General features: G+C 50.0%; 1 protein-coding gene across 2 annotated transcripts in view; it reads left to right on the top strand.

Annotated features, from left to right (window-relative positions):
* The window catches only part of MVP (major vault protein), a 47,482-nt gene extending 24,987 nt beyond the window's left edge, over positions 1–22,495 (top strand). For both annotated transcript variants that reach the window (XM_060173043.1, XM_060173045.1), the window contains exons 4-15: positions 1,372–1,495; positions 1,582–1,713; positions 3,606–3,700; positions 4,889–5,125; positions 6,362–6,643; positions 11,458–11,699; positions 12,192–12,389; positions 12,918–13,298; positions 14,472–14,588; positions 14,715–14,841; positions 20,554–20,742; positions 22,050–22,495. In XM_060173043.1, the coding sequence (XP_060029026.1) occupies positions 1,372–1,495; positions 1,582–1,713; positions 3,606–3,700; positions 4,889–5,125; positions 6,362–6,643; positions 11,458–11,699; positions 12,192–12,389; positions 12,918–13,298; positions 14,472–14,588; positions 14,715–14,841; positions 20,554–20,742; positions 22,050–22,268 (2,343 nt within the window). In that variant the 3' untranslated portion in view covers positions 22,269–22,495. The remainder of the gene's footprint in view (positions 1–1,371; positions 1,496–1,581; positions 1,714–3,605; positions 3,701–4,888; positions 5,126–6,361; positions 6,644–11,457; positions 11,700–12,191; positions 12,390–12,917; positions 13,299–14,471; positions 14,589–14,714; positions 14,842–20,553; positions 20,743–22,049) is intronic.
* Positions 22,496–22,741: the final 246 nt, after the last annotated feature.

The raw sequence follows: 22,741 nt of genomic DNA, 5'->3' as shown, positions 1-22,741 counted from the left end.
GAAAGAACCAGACATCATTCTGGTACATGTGCTGCTGGGGACTGAACTCAGGACCTCATGCCTGAGAGTCCGATGCTTTATCCACTGCGCCACCTCCTGGACCACAATAAAGCAAAGATGGCTTTCTCTCAATCAGGAAACATGCTCTTCCTCTCTGCCTCTTCCTCACTTCTCTGACCTAAATTTTTTTTTTATTATCTTTATTTGCTTATTGGATAGAGACAGTTAGAAATTGAGAGGACAGGGGAGACAGAGAGGGAGAGAGAGACAGAGAGACACCTGCAGCACTGCTTCACCACTTGTGAAGCTTTCCCCATGCAGGTGGGGGCTCGAACTCAGGTCCTTGTGCACTGTAACATGTGCACTCAACCAGGTGCGCCACCAGCTGGCCCCTTCTCTGACTTTTTTTTTTTTCACCAGAACACTGCTCAGCTCTGACTTATGGCGGTATGGGGGATTGAACCTGGAACTTGAGAGCCTCAGGCATGAAAGTCTCTTTGCATAACCATTATGCTATACCTCCACCCTCTCTGACTTTTAAAACACACACACACACACACACACACACACACACACACACACACACCCCACAGTTGGTTTATTTATTAGCTAGAGACAGAGACAAATGGAGAGGAAAGGAGTGCATAGTGAGGGAGACAGAGACACCTGTAGCCCGGCTCCAACCCTTATGAAGCTTCCCTGCAGGTGGGGCCCAGGGTCTTGACTGGGTGCACCACCACCTGGCCCCCCTTCTCTGACATTTTTTTATTATCTTAATTTATTGGATAGAGACAACCAGAAATTGAGAGGGAAAGGGGTGATAGAGAGGGAGAGAGACAGAGTGACACCTGCAGCACTGTTTCACCACTTGTGAAGCTTTCCCCTTGCAGGTAGGGACTGGGGGCTTGAACCTGGGTTCTTGCGCACTGTAATGTGTGCACTCAACCAGGTGAGCCACCACCCGGCCCCCCTTCTCTGACTTTTAATTACAAATTTTTTTTTTTTTTTTTTTTTTTTTTTTTTTTACCAGAGCACTGCTCAGCTCTGGCTTATGGTGGTGCAGGGGATTAAACCTGGGACTTTAGAGCCTCAGGCTTGAGAGTCTCTTTGCATAACCATTATGCTATCTACCTCTGTCCCTCCTCTGACTTTTAAAAATTAATTGTAAAAGACATATTTATCAAAGAGAAAGGGAAAGAGAGAAAGAAATGTAGAGAGAATGAGAATGAGAATGAACTGTGGTCCTGGAGGTGGCGCAGTGGATAAAGCACTGGACTCTCAAGCCTGCCAGAGAACCAAACTGTCACTGTCGCATGCAATGCTAGGCATCAGACTTGGGACTTCATGCTTGTCCCCCTTGTCCCCCTCCAGGACATCACCCCACTGCAGGTGGTCCTGCCCAACACAGCCCTTCACCTGAAGGCGCTGCTCGACTTCCAGGATAAGGACGGGGACAAGGTGCTGGCTGGAGATGAGTGGCTGTTTGAGGGACCCGGTGAGTTCTTCCCACCAGGCCCAGCCAGAGGTTTCCCAGCGCCCCTGCACGCCTGACCTGTGGCCCCGCCCCCTCCTCCCGCACAGGCACCTACATCCCCCGGAAGGAGGTGGAGGTGGTGGAGATCATTCAGGCCACTGTTATCCGGCAGAACCAGGCACTGCGGCTGCGGGCCCGAAAAGAGTGTCAGGACCGTGAGGGCAAGGAACGCGTGACAGGTGCGGGCTGGGGCTGGGGGGACGCCAAGGCAGGGAGGCGCTGTGGTCTGGGAGATGGTGTTTCTGTCTCCTGTGTGATGTTGGAAGCATCTGTCCCCTCTCCCCCAGCTGGTGTGACCCTGTTCCCTGATCACGTTGATGGTGATGAGCTTTGTCCTGGGGGCATGGCCTCTCAGTCCCAAGACCCACAAAACAGGTGTTTGTATGTCATTAGGAATCACACTTGACAGAAAAAGAAGAAAGTGTCTTGGGGGCCAGGTAGTGGCACACTGGGTTAAATGTACATAGTACAAAGGCAAGGATCCCGGTTTGAGCCCTGCAAGGGGGGAAGCTTCACAAGTGATGATGCAGGTCTGCAGGTGTCTTTCTCTCTCCCTTTCTAGATCCCCCTCCTCTTTCAATTTCTCTCTGTCCTACCCAATAAAAATGAAAAATGACTGCCAGGAGCAGTGGATTTGTAGTACCAGTGCCAACCCCCAGTGATAACTCTGGAGGCAAAAAAAAAAAAGTGTCTTGAGGTCAAGAGACAGTACAGTGGTTCTGCCAGAAAGATTTTCATGCCTGAGGCATCAGAGGTCCCAGGTTCCATCCCCAGCACCACCATAAGACAGAGCTGAGCAGTGCTCTGGGAAAAAACAAAGCAAAGAAATAAAAGCATCTTAATGGTGGAGTAATCCTCAATCCACCAGATGTAGTTCCCAGTGCTTTTTTTTTGGCCTCCAGGGTTATCATTGGGGCTCGGTGCCTGCAGTACAAATCCACTGCTTCTGGAGGCTATTTCCCCCCTTTTTGTTGCCCTTGTTGTTTATCATTGTTATTGTTATTGCTATTGATGTTGACATTGTTGTTGGATAGGACAGAGAGAAATGGAGAGAGGAGGGGAAGACAGAGGGGGAGAGAAAGACACCTGCAGACCTGCTTCACCACTTGTGAAGCAACCCCCCTGCACGTGGGGAGCCGGGGACTTGAACCGGGATCCTTAAGCCTGTCCTTGGGCTTTGAGCCAAGTGCACTTAATCCGCTGTGCTACTGCGCCCCCCCCCCCAGTGCTTTTATGAATCGTCTCTTGCTTCCCAACTTCAAGACACAGCTGTTTCCATTTTCCATATGACAAACCGAGGCCTCAAAATTAGGTTAGGCACTTGGCGTTGATACCAAGAAGGGAGAGACTAGAACGGCACCACCCTCAGCTTCTCCACCAAAATAAATAGCACCTACAACTCTGCTGCCCATTTGGGGAGGAGGGAGGAAGGGAGGGGGAACAAAGCTAGTCTTGGGCTGGTGCACTAGCCCACTTGGAAAGTGTGCTGTTTTTCCATGTGTGCCACCCACGTCTGAACCTGGCTCCCACCACACTGAAGGAAGCTTTGGTGGGCTGGGGTCCCTTTCACGGTCTCTCTAGCTCTCTGACTCTAAAAAAAAAAAAAAAAAAGCTGGTCTTTAAGGGGCTGGGTTACCAAGTCAGAGGATGTGGATTCAAGCCCCCAGTCCCCACCTATAGGAGGAAGTTTCATGAACAGTGGAGTAATGCTGCAAGTGTCTCTCCTGCCTCTCTCTCTCTCTCTATTAACCTCTATGACAAATAAAAAAATGAAAGAAGGCCACCAGGAATGGTGGAGTCATCATGCAATCACTGAGCCCCAGCAATAATACAAAGTTAGGCTTTCTAGCTCAGAGAGGTTTGGCAGGATGCTGGCGCAGCACAGTGTGGAGGCTCACCCAGCCTTTATAGACCCACAGAGGGGGAGTTCCCTCCAACCTGAATACAGAGACTTCCAGGTGGCCCTGGAGCCTGGAGCCAGTGGCATCTCCTTGCCTTCAAAGTTCTTGGAGGGGGGGCAGCGGGGGCACTGGTCGGCTGACTTGGATCCTGACTCTCGCCCCTGGCCCAGGAGAGGAATGGCTGGTCCGCACTGTGGGTGCCTATCTCCCGTCAGTGTTTGAGGAGGTTCTGGACTTGGTGGAAGCCGTGATCCTTACAGAAAAGGTGTGTGCAGGGGGGGCGGGGGCAGGCGGTGGAGATCCCAGGGCAGGAGATGCTCAGGGTGGTGGAGTGGTGACAGCATGGAAGAGAAAGGATGGCTCTAGGCCTGCTCAGAGAATGCCAGAAGCCAGGGAGCTGGGTGGTGGCACATCTTGTAAAGTACACACATTACCATGCTCAAGGACCTGGGTTTGAGCCCCCAGTCTCCTCATTTAGGGGGGACACTTCACGAGCGGTAAAGCAAGTCTACAAGTGTCTCTCTTTCTCTCCCCTTTCTGGCTCCCTTTCCCCTCTCAGTTTCTGTCAATAAAAAGCCACTATGGAGAGGTAGATTCATAGTGCAGGCAGGCACCAAGACCCAATGATAATCCTGGTGGCAATAAACAAAAAAGCTGAAAGAAAGAGAGAAAGGGGCTGGGGAGACAGCATAATGGTTATGCAAACCGACTTCTATGTCTGAGGCAATAAGGTCCCAGATTCAATCCCCAGCACCACTATAAGCCAGAGCTGAGCAGTACTCTGGTCTCTCTATCTCTCTGTACATTTCTCTCATTAAAACAAATAAATAAAATTTAAAAGAAAGAAAGAGTGAAAGAAAGTAAAATAAGTCAGAAGCCTAATGACTTGAGGAGCATCCTGGGTCATCTGCAAAGATTAAAAAGTCCTCCTGGGGCCAGAGAAATCTCTCACCAGGTCCCTATCATGTGCCTTGCCATGTGAGTGATCCAGGTTCTAGTCCCCGTACCATATGGGAGGTGCTGGGGGAGGGTATGGTGGTGCACCTGGTCGAGCAAGCACTTTGCCATGTGCAAGGACCCAGGTTCAAGCCTCCATCCCTCACAGTCAGGAGAGAAGCTTCATAAGTGGTGAAACAGTGCTGCAGGTCTCTCTCTCCCCCTCCCAATTTCTCTTTGTCCTATCAAATAAGATAGAATGAAGGGGGGAAAGAAAAGGCGGGGGAGGATGTCTGTCAGTAGCAGAGTGAAATCACACATGTGCAAGTTCCCAGCTCGGCAAAACATAGAAAGAGAATGACAGGAACTAAGGAAGGAAGGAAAAGAGAGAGGTAGGGGTTTCCTTGAGTTGGTAGAAACTGTCACTAGACCTGCTTAGTGGTCAGTGGGCCCCAGACCTGCCAAGGATACTAGGAGGGCACCGCCCAGAGCCCCCTCCCAACATCTCGCTCTGTAGACGGCGCTACACCTGCGGGCGCTGCAGAATTTCCGAGACCTGCGGGGCGTGAGCCGGCGCACCGGGGAGGAGTGGCTGGTGACCGTGCAGGACACTGAAGCGCACGTGCCGGATGTCCACGAGGAGGTGCTGGGGGTCGTGCCCATCACCACCCTGGGGCCCCACAACTACTGTGTGATCCTCGACCCTGTCGGCCGGGATGGCAAGAACCAGCTGGGGCAGAAGCGGGTGGTCAAGGTAGGTGCCATCACCACACCGCATCCCCAGCCTGGTCAGAGGCTGCCCCTCAATCCTGCGCCCCCCCTTCCCCCACAGCTCCACGTTGGAGAAGTGCCTGGTCAGTTTCTGCCTCCCTCTGTGCCTTTGCATGCATACTTCTCTCTCTCTCTCTGTCTCTCTCGTGTCTTTGTGTGTGTGTGAATGAGAAAGAAAGAGAACTAGAAGATCACTTGAATTTGGGACCTAATACTTGAGAGTCCCATGCTTTATCCACTGTGCCATGTCCCAGGTCACTCTAGCAGAAAGAAAGAAAGGAAGGAAGAAAAAGAGAAAGAAAGAAAGAAAGAAGAGGAAAGGAAAAAGAAAAAGAAAGGAAGGAGGGATATATATATATATATATAGAGAGAGAGAGAGAGAGAGAACCAGAGCATCACTCTGGTACATGTGATGTCAGGAATCGAACTCAGAACCTCACGTTTGAGAATTCAACATTTTATCCACTGTGTCACCTATACTATATTCCACGCTAGCTCTTAAAAAAGAAGGAAGAGGGTGGAGGGTACAGAGCATAATGGTTATCAAAACAGACTTGCATGCCTGAGGCTCCAAAGTCCCAGGTTCGATTCCCAGCACTACCATAAGCCAGAGCTGAATAATGATCTGAAAAAAAAAAAAAAAAGAAAAGAGAGAGAGAGAGCTTTCCTTCATGAGAGACACAGAAAGAGAGAGAGCACACACAGCAGAGCATCACTCTGGCACATGCAATGCTTAGAAACCAAATGTTTGAGAGTTCAATGCTTTATCCACTGCACCACCTCCCAGGCCACTCTAGGTCAAGAAAACATAAAAGATTTATTTCACAATTACAGAGATAGATAGATAGATAGATAGATAGACAGACAGACAGAAAGAAAGAAAGAAAGAAAGAAAGAAAGAAAGAAAGAAAGAAAGAAAGAAAGAAAGAAAGAACCAGAGCATTACTTTAGTACTTGCAGTGCCAGGCATGGAACTCAGAACCTCACTCTTGAGTCCAGTGCTGTACCCATTTCGCCCCCTCCTGGGCAAGGTGAGTATTACAGGCATTGTAGAGAGCCTCACTTCACAACACTACAACAATGTGGGGATGGAGAGGATGTTTTAGAGGCTCCCCACCCTCACCCAGACCTCAGGTTGCCTGGGACCATATGCTACCCTTGTACCAGGCACCCACTCACCCAGGCAGTGGCTCTGACCACCACTCCCCCTCCCCTTCAGGGCGAGAAGTCCTTCTTCCTGCAGCCGGGAGAGAGCCTGGAGCGCGGCATCCAGGACGTGTACGTGCTGTCGGAGCAGCAGGGCCTTCTGCTTCGCGCCCTGCAGCCCCTGGACGAGGATGAGGACGAGGAAAAGGTCTCGCGCCAGGCCGGGGACTGCTGGCTCATCCGTGGGCCCCTGGAGTACGTGCCCTCTGCCAAAGTGGAGGTGGTGGAAGAGCGCCAGGCCATCCCTCTGGACCAGAACGAGGGCATCTATGTGCAGGACGTCAAGACTGGGAAGGTAAATCTGAGGGGTCCACGCTTCCTCCCTACTGGGGGCGCCTGGAGCCAGAGGGGGCTCTCACACGACTATCCCTGGGATCCCTTCCCAAATGTCTCCTGAAAGAAAATTCTGGAAGGGTCGGCGAGACAGCTCACCTGAAAAGTACACTGCTTTGCCATGTGCACAACCCAGGTTCAAGCCCTGCCCTAACCACACTGAAGGAAGCTTTAGTGTTGGCGTCTCAGTTGGTCTCTTTCTCTCCCTCTCTCTATTTTAAAAAATATTTTTCTTTTTTATAATCTTATATTTACTTATTATTGGGTAGAAACAGAGAAATTGAGAGGAGGGTGGAGACAGAGAGACACCTGCAACCATGCTTCAGCACTTGTGAAGCTTCGCCCTGCAGGTGGAGACCAGGGGCTTGAACCTGGGTCCTTGTGCACTGTAACGTGAGCGCTTAACCAGGTGCACTATTGCCTGCCCCCTCCCATCTGACAAAAGTTAGCCAGGAGCCATGAAACCCTAGCAATAACAACAACAAAAATGACATAAAAAGAAAGAAAATTCCAGAACCAGGGAGAGATCAGTCTGGTGGAGTATCAGCTGCATGCTTGGGTCTGCAGAGACCTCAGCACCACCTTATGCCAGAGCTGAGCAGCACTCTGGTGTCTCTCTCTTACACGTGCTTTCTCTCTCATAACAGATACTTATTTTTTTCTCTTTTTGGTCGTCACTGGAGCTCCAGGCTGACTTTAAAAAATTTTTTTAAATATTTACTTATATTTACTTTTCCCTTTTGTTGTTCTTTTTTATTGTTGTTGTAGTTGTTATTGTTGTTGATGTTGTCATTATTAGATAGGACAGAGAGAAATGGAGAGAAGAGGGGAAGACAGAGAGGGGGAGAGAAAGATAGACACCTGCAGATCTGCTTTACCTCCTGTGAAGCGACTCCCCTGCAGGTGGGGAGCTGGGGGCTCGAACCAGGATCTTTAAGCTGGTCCTTGCACTTTGTGCCATGTTAGCTTAACCCGCTGCACTACCGCCCAACTCCCTGGGCTGACTTTATATATATATATATATATATATATAATTTATTTATTCCCTTTTGTTGCCCTTGATGTTTCATTGTTGTTGTTATTGATGCCATCGTTGTTGGATAGGACAGAGAAAAATCGAAAGAAGAAGGGAAGATAGAGAGGGGGAGAGAAAGATAAACACCTGCAGACCTGCTTCACAGCTTGTGAAGCGACTCCCCTGCAGGTGGGGAGACGGGGGTGGGGTGGGGGCTCAAACCAGGATCCTTATGGTGGTCCTTGGGCTTGGTGCCACCTGCTCTTAACCCACTGTGCTACAACCAGATTCCCGGGCTTTTTTTTTTTTTTTTTTTTTAAGAAACAGAAAGATGGGAGTCGGGCGGTAGCGCAGCGGGTTAAGTGCATGTGGCACAAAGAGCAAGGACTGGCCTAAGAATCCTGGTTCGAGCCCCCGGCTCCCCACCTGCAGGGGAGTTGCTTCACAAGTGGTGAAGCAGGTCTACAGGTGTCTATCTTTCTCTTCCCCTCTCTGTCTTCTCCCTCCTCTCTCCATTTCTCTCTATCCTATCCAACTACAATAACATCAATAACAACAATAATAACTACAACAATAAAAATCAACAAGTGCAACAAAAGGGAAAATAAATAAATATAAAAAAAGAAGAAAAAAAAAAAAAGAAACAGAAAGAGACAAGGAGAGACGGAAAACCACCACAGCACCAGTGCTTCCTTTGGTGCGGTCAGGGCTGGGCTGAACCTGGGTCACACAGCCAAGCAGGCTCGCGGTCCAGGAGGAGCTGGGGCAGCTGTGACCTGGGAGGTAGCAGACTACAGACTTGGTGCAACCTCACCCTGGAGACACGTTTCACCTCGATGCAGTGTTCCCTGGAAACAATTCTGCTTCTGGCCCGCGTGGGGCTCTGTTGGTATGCATGAGACCCCTTCTGTTTCATTTGGTTTAAATCCCCCCTGCTTAACACTATTCTATTTACATAACCACTTCATTCTATTTATATAACCGCTGTTAACAAGCACCTCCCTCCAGGGCATTGGTTCAATCCCCACTGTTTCATGATATGTTTTTGCTCCACCCCCCCTCCTTGTCACAGCCTGATCCTCTCCTTGTCACACTCTGATTGTCACCAGTCACTTTTCTCTCCACCCTCTCTATGTCACACCCTGTTTCCACCCTACTTGGCAAGTATATATAAAGACAGCATTGTGAGTTTTAGAGTACTGTACTTTGAGTTTAACTTAGCTCGTCTTAGATTATGCTGCGTCCTGCATGAATAAAGAGATACTGCCTACAACCCAGCCATGAGTCCCGGGTCATCTGTTACCCGCCCGTGAAGCCAGCCCGGCGAAAACAACCTAACCCGTCAAAAACGACATATGGCGCCCAACGTGGGGCCAGACCTGCGCAACTCCCAGATAAGTGAAGACTTTGCCTACCTATGCACTATGGTCTTCTCTTTTACTTACGAAGAGGTTTGCCAAAGCCTCTACTGTTTCATTATGAGACAGTTTCTCTGTCTCTGGAACATTTTACTCTGGGCCACATTTCGGTTCCCTGACCAGGAACTTTGGTTTCTTATGACCGGGATCATAGAGCTTGGGAGATGCACGGAGATTTCTCCTTGGACTTTCTGGATTCCCTCTCTCATGTTTCCCGAGGAAAAGGACTACATTTCGCTCCAGGCCATAATTTCGTTCTTTATGACCGTGATCGTAGACCTTGGGATATGCATGGGGATTTCCCCTGGGACTTTCTGGACTTCTTCTCGAATGTTTCCCGTGGAGAAGGACTACTCTAGTTTGAGGAGCATTCTCGAGTACCCTGGCAGTTCCCAAGTATGGAGACACGTGGTTAGTTCTACTCTCTTGATTGGATTCTTTCTTCGATGGGAAGACGCTTTTAAAAATGGGTGCCTGAAGCAATCCAGCAGGAACAGTCAGAAACACCCTAAATGGAATTTCGAGGACCTTTTTGGACTAGGTCGCCCTCCGGGGATTCTTAATCCTACATGGTGAGATCTTGATAATCTGGTTCAAGTTGCGTTTCATAAGAGAATGATTTGAATGACTGAATTTTTGTTTGACATTGACTTAAAAAAAAATGCTGGACGCAGCCATGATTTCTAGAGACATCCAGAAACAATCCAAAAAATTGTTTTTTCCTCCTTTGATTTCTCTTTTACGTCTTGACATGAATCTGAAACGTTTAATCCTGAAAACTGTGTGAGTTATGGGTGGGGCAGATAGTGCAATGATTATGTTAATTATTCTCATGCTTGAGGCTTTTAACCGTGGTTCTTCTGTTTACCTTTCCACATATTATTGAGTTTAAACTGTTTAAACAACCTTAAAATCATACTAGAAACGACTTCCAATTATAATGGAGTTATCAATTATAGTAAACTTCTAATCTGCTACAAGTTTTGTTTGACAAATAAGTGAATTTCAGCTGTCAAAATCTTCACATGAAAAAGCATCTACTCAAATGGAATTCCTGGAAATCCATTTGGATCCTGTTCTCTGACATCGCCCCCGGAAACCAATGAGGTGACCTGGCACGACCTGAAGAAACAGATTCACAGACTCCAAAGATCACTCTCTACAGAAAAGCAAAATTCTGGTGGCCAACATTCCCCATCGAGACAGACGTGCAGCGTTTCATCCTCCGGCATTTTCTTCTGTGGTCAGCTACTTTGGACTGACACCTCCATTGGACGTACTGGTACACACTGCTGTGTTTCTCAAAGACTAACTTCAGCCAATTGCCTTGAAACTTTATAGACCATGTCCCCTCGCCTGCAGGCTCTGTCCCAGAGGCAGAAAGCTCCCCCTCCTTATTAGGTTATGCCCACAGAGGCATGAAGCGCCCCAAGAGGCAAGAGATGCCCACAGAGGCAGGAAATGCCCTTTGAGGCAAGAGATGCCCCCAGAGGCATGAAGCATTCCCAGAGGCAAGAAATGCCCTTTGAGGCAAGAGATGCCCCCAGAGGCATGAAGCGTTCCCAGAGGCAAGAAATGCCCTTTCGCCTGCTAGGCTTTGCCCTTTGAGGCAAGAAAAGCTCCACTTGGCATCACACTGGTTATTGCTGCTCGCCTATTTTGTTTTCCATGTCTTATGCCAGTTCTTTTGAAAACGCCTGTACGATATACGTTTCTGTTCACCCCACAATGGCCATTAGTTAAAAAGAAAGGGGGAATTGTTGGTATGCATGAGACCCCTTCTGTTTCATTTGGTTTAAATCCCCCCTGCTTAACACTATTCTATTTACATAACCACTTCATTCTATTTATATAACCGCTTTTAACAAGCACCTCCCTCCAGGGCATTGGTTCAATCCCCACTGTTTCATGATATGTTTTTGCTCCACCCCCCCTCCTTGTCACAGCCTGATCCTCTCCTTGTCACACTCTGATTGTCACCAGTCACTTTTCTCTCCACCCTCTCTATGTCACACCCTGTTTCCACCCTACTTGGCAAGTATATATAAAGACAGCATTGTGAGTTTTAGAGTACTGTACTTTGAGTTTAACTTAGCTCGTCTTAGATTATGCTGCGTCCTGCATGAATAAAGAGATACTGCCTACAACCCAGCCATGAGTCCCGGGTCATCTGTTACCCGCCCGTGAAGCCAGCCCGGCGAAAACAACCTAACCCGTCAAAAACGACAGGGCTCCCCTGTGTCCTTGCTGTAACTTGGGGCTCCTCCACCCGGTGCACTCGCCAGCGTGGGGTCCTCCCCACCCCCCGCCCCGCAGTGACTTGGCTGCTCCCCGCCTCCCCAGGTGCGCGCTGTGATCGGGAGCACCTACATGCTGACGCAGGACGAGGTGCTGTGGGAGAAGGAGCTGCCCCCCGGGGTGGAGGAGCTGTTGTCCCAGGGCCAGGACCCCCTGGCGGACCGCGGGAAGAATCTGGCCAGGACCGAGCTGCCCGCGACCCCGCGGAACAAGACCCGCGTGGTCAGCTACCGAGTCCCGCACAACGCAGCCGTGCAGGTGTACGACTACAGAGAGAAGCGTGCGCGGTGAGTGCGGGAGGCCAGAGAGGACTGGGTGGCCAGGGAGGACTACGGGAGGCCAGGAAGCTCTAAGGTCTGGCCAAGGAGGACCAGGGCGGGTCAGGGTGGACTAGGGCCTGGCCGGGGAGCATTAGGGTCCAGCCAGGGAGCATCCGAGGCAATCCAGGGAGGACCAGGAGGACCTGGGGTGGGGGCAGGGGAGCACCCAAAGAGGGTGGAGCAGGAGAGGGGTACAAGGGAGCCTCAGAAACAGGTCATGGGAGGATCAACGGTACACTAGGGACAGGACAAGGGAGGACTGGGGGCAGTGGACCAAGGAAGGATCAGGGTGGGAAAGGGGAGGACCAGGGGGACCCTGAGAGGAGTGGGGTGGGGAGCACGAGGGACAAGCTAGGGAAGGACCAGGGGGCCAGGGGAGGACTGGGCTGAGAGCAGGCAGGGATGGGAGATGGGCAGGTGAGCTTTAGGGGCATCTGCTGACCCCTGGCTCCTCCTCAGTGTGGTCTTCGGGCCCGAGCTGGTGTCACTAGGCCCTGAGGAGCAGTTCACAGTGCTGTCCCTCTCTGCCGGGCGTCCCAAGCGTCCCCATGCCCGCCGTGCGCTCTGCCTGCTGCTGGGGCCCGACTTCTTCACGGATGTCATCACCATCGAAACAGCGGACCACGCCAGGCTACAGCTGCAACTCGCCTACAACTGGTGAGGGTGGGGAGGAGTTGACAAGGGCTACTGCTCCAACAGATTGACTCCCCTCAGGTGCTGGGTTTCAAATGACTCCATGCCCCAGGGTACCCAAGATAACTCACCTAGACAGTGTGTCTGCTTTGTCTTGTGCACCGCAGGGTCATTCAGACCTTGGGTCTTCCCCTTCTTTCTATCTTTCTTCACTAGGGATATCTCTGGGGCTCACACCTGCATGACTCCGCTAGTCCTAGTGGTCTACAGTTATTAGTAATTATTTACAGCCTGAGTGTGAGAGACAGAGAGAGCTAGAGAGGGAGAGAGAGACAGAGTGAGAAGCGGAAACATCACAGCACCACTCCTATCCCTTGGGAAGCCTCCCCCTCACTGCAGGTGCCCACGTGGTGTCCTGGGGCTTGAACCCAGGTCCTCGTGCATGCTAACATGTTCTCTCTATGGGATGAGCCACCTGACTGTTGGGGGTGGGGGGAAGGGAGCGAGTGGGAGCGGTTGCTTTCTGGGGTCCAGCTCCAGTCTCGTTCACAGGCATTTCGAGCTGAGCGACCAGAAGGACCCGCAGGAGGCGGCCAGGCTCTTCTCAGTGCCCGACTTCGTGGGGGACGCCTGCAAGGCCATCGCCTCCCGGGTGCGAGGGGCCGTGGCCTCGGTCACCTTCGACGACTTCCACAAGAACTCGGCCCGCATCATCCGCATGGCCGTCTTCGGCTTCGAGGCCCCAGGAGCCGTGGGGGCTGGCAGCCTGCCCCAGCCCCGGGACCGGGCCGTGTTCCCACAGAACGGGCTGGTGGTCAGCAGCGTGGACGTGCAGTCGGTGGAGCCCGTGGACCAGAGGACCAGAGACGCCCTGCAGCGCAGCGTCCAGCTAGCCATTGAGATCACCACCAACTCCCAGGAAGCTGCTGCCAAGTGAGCCCGGGCCCAGGTTCCAGACCCCCATCTCTGCTCCCCAGCAGATAGCATGGCTCATACCCCACACAGCTGGAAGTCAGGCCAGCCTGGCCTTGCCATGCTGTAACCCAGACTCTGTGGTCTTTCAGGCACAGGAGGTTTAGCTTTGTGGCCCAACTCATGGGCTTCTTCACGCACACCGAGGGTCCCCATCCCAAGGCCTTCAGCACAGGGTGTTCTCTCTGCCCAGAATGTCCTTCCCTTAGAGCACAGGAGGGTCCCCCACTGCCCCTACACCCCTTCCCCACACTCAACCCAGGTCACTTCCCTGTGAGCCCTGTTCTTTTGGCCCAAATGAGCATAGCCCTCTACTGTCAGGTTGTATCATTACACTTTCTTTTTGTAAGATTTATTTATTTTTAATATTTATTTATTTATTCATGAGAAAGACAGGAGGAGAGAAAAAGAACCAGACATCACTCTGGCACATGTGCTGCCGGGGATTGAACTCAGGATCTCCTGCTTAAGAGTCCAATTTTATCACTGCACCACCAAATATTTATTTTTTACTTTAATGGGAAATGGAGAGAGAAGAGAGAGAGAGGCAGACAGATAGACACACCGGAGCACTGCTCAGCTCTGGCTTCTGGTGGTGCTGGGGATTGAACCTGGAACCTCAGAGTCTCAGGCATGAGAGTCTTTTTAAAAAATATTTGTTTATTTATTTACTTCCTTTTGTTGCCTTTGTTGTTTTACTGTTGTAGTTATTATTGTTGTTGTTATGGATGCCATCGTTGTTGGATAGTCTTATAGAACCATTATGCTGTCTCTATATCCTGTTATTTATTAATCGGGGCGAGTGGGCGGAGCATCACTAGCACATGTGATACCAAAAACCTCATGCTTGAGAGTCCAACACTTGACCCACTGAGCCACCTCTTGGGCCACTGACCCATTTTCAGAGCTTGTCACTGTCCGAGGTCCTCCTTGTCCTCCTGTCTTTCTCACTGGATGGGCAGCCATGGCTCTCGATCTGCATCTCTTTCCTTCCATTGACGTGTAGGTTGCCCCTGCTGCTGATGGCTGGGGGCTGCCTTGACATCATGAGCTTGATGGTCCCTGTCCTGGACACTCCCGTTCCCACCCAGCCCCTGGCCAGCATCTGAGCCGCTTCCTCCCCTGCCTCCCCAGGCATGAGGCTCAGAGACTGGAGCAAGAAGCCCGTGGGCGGCTGGAGAGACAGAAGATCCTGGATCAGTCTGAAGCAGAGAAGGCTCGCAGGGAGCTCTTGGAACTGGAGGCCCTGAGGTTGGTAGAGAGCTGGAGGGAAAGGGACGAGGGGCTTGGGTGTGGGAGCTCCCCAGCCTCCATCTTGGTGGGAGAAGGAAGGTAGGCTTGGGGGGGTGTTCCTGACTCTGTCCCCCCCCCCCCCAGCACAGCTGTGGAGAGCACTGGGACCGCCAAGGCCGAGGCTGAGTCCCGTGCAGAGGCAGCGCGCATCGAGGGAGAAGGCTCAGTGCTGCAGGCCAAGCTGAAAGCAGAAGCTTTGGCCATTGAGACGGTGCGTGGGGGAAAGAGGCCCAGGGAGGGTGAGGCATTAGGGAGCCTGGAGGAAGCTCCACCCAGGCAGGACACCGAGCACCCTATCAGCAGGCCCTAGGCAAATACTTTGTGGTTTGCAAAATCCTTTGCTTTGTGTCTATTCACTTCTTCTTCTAGCGTTTGCCTTTCTTCCGTAGCCAGTCAACAGCGTCAGGTTGAGCCTGATGTAAAGTTTCGAGACCTCCTTTGAATCTGGAGAGGTGGCAGTCGTTGACTATGTGGGTCATAGTCTGTCTGGAGCCGCAGGGGCAGTTCGGGTCATCTCTGGCCCCCCAGCGATGGAACATAGCGGCGCACCGGCCATGGCCTGTTCGATAGCGATTGAGGAGGGCCCAATCATAACGTGCTAGGTCAAAGCCGGGTTGACGCTTGCAGGGGTCTGTGATGAGGTGTTTGTTCTTTACCTCAGCTGACTGCCAACTCTGTTTCCAAGAGTCTGGAACAGAGAAGTTCAGTGTAGGCGTAGGGAACTAGATTGGATGACGAGACGTCAAGCGTTGGACAGGGTGGGTGAAGATATCCGCGTATATTGGCAGGTCCGGTCGAGTGTAGACGTGGGAAATGAACTTAGATGATGCCGCATCCCGATGAATATCTGGCGGAGCGATGTTGCTAAGAACTGGCAGCCATGGAACCAGGGTGGAACGGATGGTTCCAGAAATTATCCTCATGGAGGAATATAATTTGGAATCGACCAAGTGGACATGGGGGCTACGGAACCAAACTGGGGCACAGTATTCTGCAGTGGAATAGCATAATGCCAGAGATGATCGTAGTGTGGAAGCGCTCGCGCCCCATGAGGAGCTGGCCAGCCTTGCAATGATGTTATTCCTCGCGCCCACCTTTGCTGCAGTTTTTATGAGATGTTCGTGAAATGACAGGGTGCGATCGAGAGTAACGCCAAGATAGACTGGCTGGGCTTCGTGCCGGATTCTCGTATCGTCAAGCTGCACATTAGCTCACGCGAGGCCGAGGCATGGTGTAGATGGAAAACAGATGATACCGTTTTTGCAGTGCTAGGGATTAGTCACCATTTTTTACAGTAATCAGATATCAGAGACATGTCTTTCATGAGTGTTTCTTGTGTCTATTCACTTATAGAAATAGATAGGCATGGGGGTGGGTGGGTTAGGTAGCAAAGAGACTCTCTTGCCTGAGGCTCTAAAGGCCCAGGTTCAATCCACACACACCACCATAAACTAGAGCTGAAGTCCCAGGTTCAATCCACACACACCACCATAAACTAGAGCTGAGCGTGCCCTGGTAAAAAAAAATAAAAAAGACAATTCAAAAGAGAAGGTAGAGACAGATATCTGTAGCATTGTTTCACCACTCCTAAAGCTTTCCCCCTGCAGGTGGGGAGTGGGGCCTTGAACACAGGTCCTTGTACATGGTAATGTGTTTGCTCAGCCAGGCTTGCCACCACTTGGCCCCTACACTATGAATCCATGGCAGCTATTTTTTTTTCTTTCTACTTTATTTAACAGGACAGAAATTGAGAAGGAAAGAGAGAGGGCAGGGGTAGATAGCATAATGCTTATACAAAGAGACTCTCATGCCTGAGGCTCCAAAGTCCCAGGTTCAATCCCCGCACCACCACCAGCCAGAGAGAAAGATAGATTCCTGCAGACCTGCATCATTATTCAACTGCTCATGAAGCATCCTCCCTGCAGGTAGGGAGCGGGGCTCAAACCTGGATCCTTGAGCATAGTGATATGTATGTTTAACTAGGTACACCACTACCTAGCTCCTCTTTTTAATATTTATTTATTTGATAGAGACAGAGAGAAATGGAGCTCATGAAGCTACCCTCTGCAGGTAGGGACTGGGGGCCTTGAACTGGGGGGCCTTGCAGAAGGTGATGTGTACACTCAGTCAGGTGCACCAAGGGCCTGTTCCTGTTAGGGCTAGTTTACAGACATATGCTCACACATTTTAAGTCCAAAGCACTGCTGAGTTCTGATTATACTAAGGATTCTGATTATACTGGGATCTTTGGTGCCTCAGGCATGAAAGTCTTTTTGCAGAACCATTATGCTATTTCCCCTGCCCAGTAATCTTGTTTTTGAAGTGACCTTTGTTTTTAAGACGATTAATGTTTTGAAGTACAATTTCTCACTTCTTCAAAATGTGTTGCAATACCTGCCCCCCCTCAAAAAAAAAAAAAAGCATCAGTATTGTTCCACCAAAGACTATTGGACCCCCTCCCCTCCCCTCCCAACCCAGTCTCTCCATTTCGTCCCCATTTGATATACTCAGTTCTGCAGTTTGAGACCTACGGCTTGTCTTCATTTGACTTTTCTTGGTTGCTTTTTTTTTTTTTTCTCTCTCTTTATTTCCTCCATATGAGAGAAAACATTCAGAGTTTTCATTTTATGTAAGTCCCTTTAGTAATTTTTTTTTTCCTTACCAAAGTTTAGCTCAATTCTGGTTTATGGTGGTACAGGGGCTTGAACCTGGGACTATGCAGCCTTAGGTATGAGAGTCTCTTTGCATAACCATTATGCTATCTACCTCCCTCCTTTAGTATTTCTTATAGGGCTGGTTTAGTTGTACTAAGTTCCTTTAACTTTTTTTTGTTTGTTTTTGTTTTTTAAATATTTATTTTATTTATTCCCTTTTTGTTGCCCTTTTTTGTTGTTTTATTGTTGTGGTTATTACTGTTGTTGTGTTATTGATGTAGTCATTGTTGGATAGGACAGAGAGAAATGGAGAGAGGAGGGGAGACAGAGTGGGAGAGAAAGACAGACACCTGCGACTCCCCTGCAGGTGGGGAGCCAGGGGCTTGAGCTGGGATCCTTACACCGGTCCTTGCACTTGGCACCACCTGCTGTGCTACTGCCTGACTCCCTCTATTTCTCTCTTTTATTTATTTATTTTATTTTATTTTTTTAATTTATAAAAAGGAAACATTGACTAAACCATAGGATAAGAGGGGTACAACTCCACACAATTCCCACCACCAGAACTCTGTATCCCATCCCCTCCCCTGATAGCTTTCCTATTCTTTAACCATCTGGGAGTACGGACACAAGGTCATTGTGGGGTGCAGAAGGTGGAAGGTCTGGCTTCTGTAATTGCTTCCCCACTAAATATGGGCATTGACAGGTCGATCCTTATTCCCAGCCTGCCTCTCTCTTTCCCTGGTAGGGAAGGGCTCTGGGGAAGCGGAGTTCCAAGGCACATTGGTGGGGTTGTCTGTCCAGGGAAGTCTGGTTGGCATCATGTTAGCATCTAGAACCTGGTAGTTGTAAAGAGAGTTAACATGCAAAGCTGGGGCAGGGGAAAAAAAAACACAAAAACATACAAAGCCAAACAAATTGTTGACCAATCATGGACCTAAAGGCTGGAATAGTGCAGATGAAGAGTGGGGGGGGGGGGGGTCTCAGTTTCGTAGATAGGTAGTAGGCATATTTTAGTTATATTCCAAAGGACCTGTGGCTATACTAGTTTTTGTTTGTTTGTTTGTTTGTTTCCTTTCCCCTGAGCCTGAAATCTGATATGCAGGTGGATCCTACTTATTGTCTGGGGAGATGGTGTCATGGCTGGAAGAAAGACCAGAAAGCTTGATCAGGGAAGAGAGGAGCATTCTGTATTTCTCTCTTTCTCTCTTTTTAAAAATTTTTTTAATTATCTTTTTTTTAATTTTTAAAAAATATTTATTCACTTTTGTTGCCCTTGTTTTCTTGTTGTAGTTATTACTGTTGTTGTTATTGATGTCGTCGTTGTTGGATAAGACAGAGAGAAACGGAGAGAGGAGGGGAAGACAGACGGGGAGAGAAAGATAGACACCTGCAGACCTGCTTCACCGCCTGTGAAGCGACTCCCCTGAAGGTGGGGAGCTGGGGGCTCGAACCGGGATCCTTATGCTGGTCCTTGCTTTGCGCCACATGCGCTTAACCCGCTGCGCTACCGCCCAACTCCCCTGTATTTCTCTTTTAGAAAATATTTTTATTTATTTCTAATAAGAGAAATAGAGACGGCAGTGGGTGTGGGGGGACCAGAGCACAACTGAGCTTTGGCTTATTGTGCTGTCAGGTACTGAGCCTTTGTCCTCTGTTGTGATGAGTTGGCAGATGAGACCAGAGAGCCATGAGGATTCAGAAAGAGAAGAAACTTTTTGGTAAAAATAATAATAATAATAATAGTAATAATAATGTTAAAAATAAAAGAAAGAAGAGAAACTTTATTAACATTAGTGGGCTACAGAAAGAGCTTTTGCTCTTAAAGAACTCTGGGCCCCCCAAAAAGGGAAGATATAAGCTTATCTAGGGGACTGCAGGCGGTGAGCAGAGAGCATTCATTCTCACAGAAGCAGAGGCTGCAAGGTTGAGGGGGTGGGACTTGGACCCATGGCTCAGGGTCTGGTTGCCTTGGTTACTGTTATCTTTTCCTGCATAGCTGTGTCTGGGGGTAGGTTCAGGACTTAGAAGTTTTATGACCTGTGGGGATAGGATGTACCACAGGGAGTTTGGGGGGGCTTTCTCAAGGCCTCCTGTTACTGGGGCTTCTCCTTCCTACAGTTTCCCTAGTTAACTCTTTCTTTGCTTTGACATTCTATCTTTTCCATGACTGTCTCTTTTCCTTTTTTTTTTTTTAAAGGATTTATTTATTTATTCATGAGAAAGATAGGCAGAGAGAGAAAGAATCAGGCATCGCTCTGGTACATGTGCTGCCGGGGATTGAACTCGGCACCTCATGGTTGAGAATCCAGTGCTTTGTCTGTCCCCTGCGCCACCTCCTGGACCACCCAAGACAGTTTCTGTACTAGATTTTTCCATGTGTGTTCCAGCATTTTAGTGTGGGAACGAGGTAGCACAGCTGGTTAGTGCACGTATCACCAAAAGTAACAACTTTGGTTCAAGCCCCCCCACTCCCCTCTGCAGGGGGGTCCACTTCACAAGCAGTGAAGCAGGTCTGCAGGTGTCTATCTTTCTGTCCCTCTATCTCCCCATCCTCTCTGTATTTCTGTCTTGTCTAATAAAAAAATTAGAAAAGGGGGAAAAGGGGGGTCTTAGCCTCTGGGAGCAATGGATTCATAGTGCTGGAACTGAGCCCCAGCAATAATCCTGGTGGCAATAAATAAGTAAGTAAATAAATAAATAAATAAATAAATAAAACAGGGGAGTTGGGTGGTAACGTAGCACAAAGCACTAGGACCAGGGTAAGGATCCCAGTTCGAGCCACCAACTCCCCACCTGGCAGGAGGGTCGCTTCACAAGTGATGAAGCAGGTCTGCAGGTGTCTGTCTTTCTCTCCTCCTCTCTGTCTTCCCCTCCTCTGTCCATTTCTCTCTGTCCTATCCAACAACAATGATCAATGACAACAACAACAACAATAATAATAACAACGACAAACAACAAGGGCAACAAGAGGGAAAAAATAGCCTCTAGGAGCAGTGGATTCATAGTGCAGGCACCGAGCCCCAGCAATAACCCTGGAGGAAAAACTAATCCTACTCTTCCTCCATCTTGCCTCCAGTGCATTATCTCCATTTACAGACGAAGGACCTGAAGCTTGGACTAGGGTCCCACAAGTCACTGGTAGGAGGTGGCACAGTCAAGCTTCACACGCTACAGTGCCTTCCCTCTTGCCTCAGCTCCCTCAGGGTTGCTGGCTGGTTTGTCACTGGAGGGACACACAACTGAATGCTGGCTTTTATCTCTCTCAGGAGGCTGAGCTCCAGCGGGTCCAGAAGGTTCGCGATCTTGAACTGGCGTATGCTCGGTCCCAGCTGGAGCTGGAGGTGAGCCGGGCCCAGCAGCTGGCTGAGGTGGAGGTGAAGAAATTCAAGCAGATGACGGAGGCCCTGGGCCCCGGCACCATCAAGGACCTGGCTGTGGCTGGGCCAGAGATTCAGGTGAGAGACAGAGCGCTGGGGATGTATGCATGAGCCTGGAGGATTCTTGAACCAGCGTGTGTGGGGAGGGGTCAACACAGAGAGATGGAGGGGTTGGGTGCTGATGCACCCAGCTGAGCACACACATTACCATTTGTAAAAACCCAGGTTCAAATCCCTGGTCCCCACCTGCAGGAGGCAAGCTTCAGGAGTGGTGAAGCAAAGATGCAGGTGTTTCTCTGTCTCTCTCCCTTGCTATCTCCCCCTCCCCTCTCAATTTCTTTCTGGCCTATGAAATAAAAGAAAGGAAGAAAGAAAAAAAACCGCAGAGATGTGAAGGGAGGTAGTGACTGGGCTGCCCCTGTGTCTGACTAACTGCTAAGCACTGTTGTCACATCAGGAGCTGTGGTTAGGGCAGGGACAGCAAACAGAGGGAACATTAGTCTGTGACAAGAGACTGGAAGGAAATGGAGCAGGATGACATGGTGTAGGGAAGGCATGGTTCAAACTAGAGAGATTAAGGAGGGCCACTGAAAGGAGGGGGCTTGGGCACTGGACAGAGGTGACAGGGAGAGGGAGGGATCAAGTGCCAAGACACACCAGAAGCTTGGTACGCTTAGAAAGCATTTATGTTGGGAGTCAGGTGGTAGTTCAACGGGTTAAGAGCACGTAGTGCAAAGCGCAAGGACCGGTGTAAGGATCCCGGTTGGAGCCCCCAGCTCCCCACCTGCAGGAGGCTCACTTCACAGGTGGTGAAGCAGGTCTGCAGGCGTCTGTCTTTCTCACCTCCTCTGTCTTCCCCTCCTCTCTCCATTTCTCTCTGTCCTATCCAACGACGACATCAGTAACAACAATAATAACTACGACAACAATAAAAAAAAACAAGGACAACAAAAGGGAAAATAAATAAACAAAACATTTATATTTATTTATTCACGTAAGAGAGAAGGAGACAGAAAGAACCAGAGCATCCCTCTGGCACATGCAATGTCAGGGATGGAACTCAGGACCTCTTGCTTGATTCTCCATTGCTTTATCCACTGTGCCACATCCCAGGCCTCAAACCTGGTATGTTTAGGGAATAGCAGGGGCACCTGCATCCCAGCAAGGAAAGGACTGGAAGCAGCAGGCTGGGACCAGGCCTTAGTAGCCTTCAAGGACCCAGAGAGTATGTCACCATCCCAGGCACCCCCCTGATCAGCCCCCACTTAATCCCGTGAGCAGAGTGTGGGCAGCAGCTGCCAGCCCCTCCAGCCGGGGTGGCACCACCTCAGAGAGGAGGATCTGGGGCCTGCCTGCATGTCTCACCCGCCTCTTCCTCCTTCCAGATGAAACTGCTCCAGAGCTTGGGCCTGAAGTCCACCCTCATTACCGACGGCTCCACCCCCATCAACCTCTTCAGCACGGCGTTCGGGCTGCTGGGGCTCGGGCAGGAGGGCCAGGCCCCTAGCAAGAAGGCCGCTGGGGTACCAGGCTCCCAGCAGGGCCTGCTTCTCCATACCCCTTCTGCCTCTTTCGCTGCTGGCCACAATCAAGTTGTGCCTTAGCTCTGTTCTGAACCGGTGAATAAAACTGACACTCCTGGAGCCAGGCGGTGGCGCACCTGTTTAAGCACACACACTACAGTGCACAAGGACCCAGGTTCAAGCCCCTGGTCCCCACCTGCAGGGGGGAAGTTTCACAAGTGGTGAAGCAAGGTTGCAAGTGTCTCTCTGTCTCCTTCTCTCTCTGCCTCCCCCTCTCCTTTCAAGTTCTGTCTCTATCCAATAATAAATATACTAAAAAATATTTATTTATAAAAAAAAGAAAAGAAAAACATGACACTCCTAGGGATTTGGGGAACCTAACTGAGCACACACACACATTACCATTCACAAGGATCCGGGTTCAAGCCCCCCAGTTCCCACCTGCAGGGGGGAAGCTTTGTGAGCAGTGAATCAGTGTTGCAGATGTCTCTCTGTATCTCCCCATCTCTGTCTCCCCCTCCCCCTCTCAATTTCTCTCTGTCCTATATAATAAA

The sequence above is a fragment of the Erinaceus europaeus genome, chromosome 15 (assembly GCF_950295315.1).
Source record: "Erinaceus europaeus chromosome 15, mEriEur2.1, whole genome shotgun sequence".
Taxonomy (NCBI): domain Eukaryota; kingdom Metazoa; phylum Chordata; class Mammalia; order Eulipotyphla; family Erinaceidae; genus Erinaceus; species Erinaceus europaeus.
This window is presented reverse-complemented; position numbering and strand designations above follow the sequence as displayed.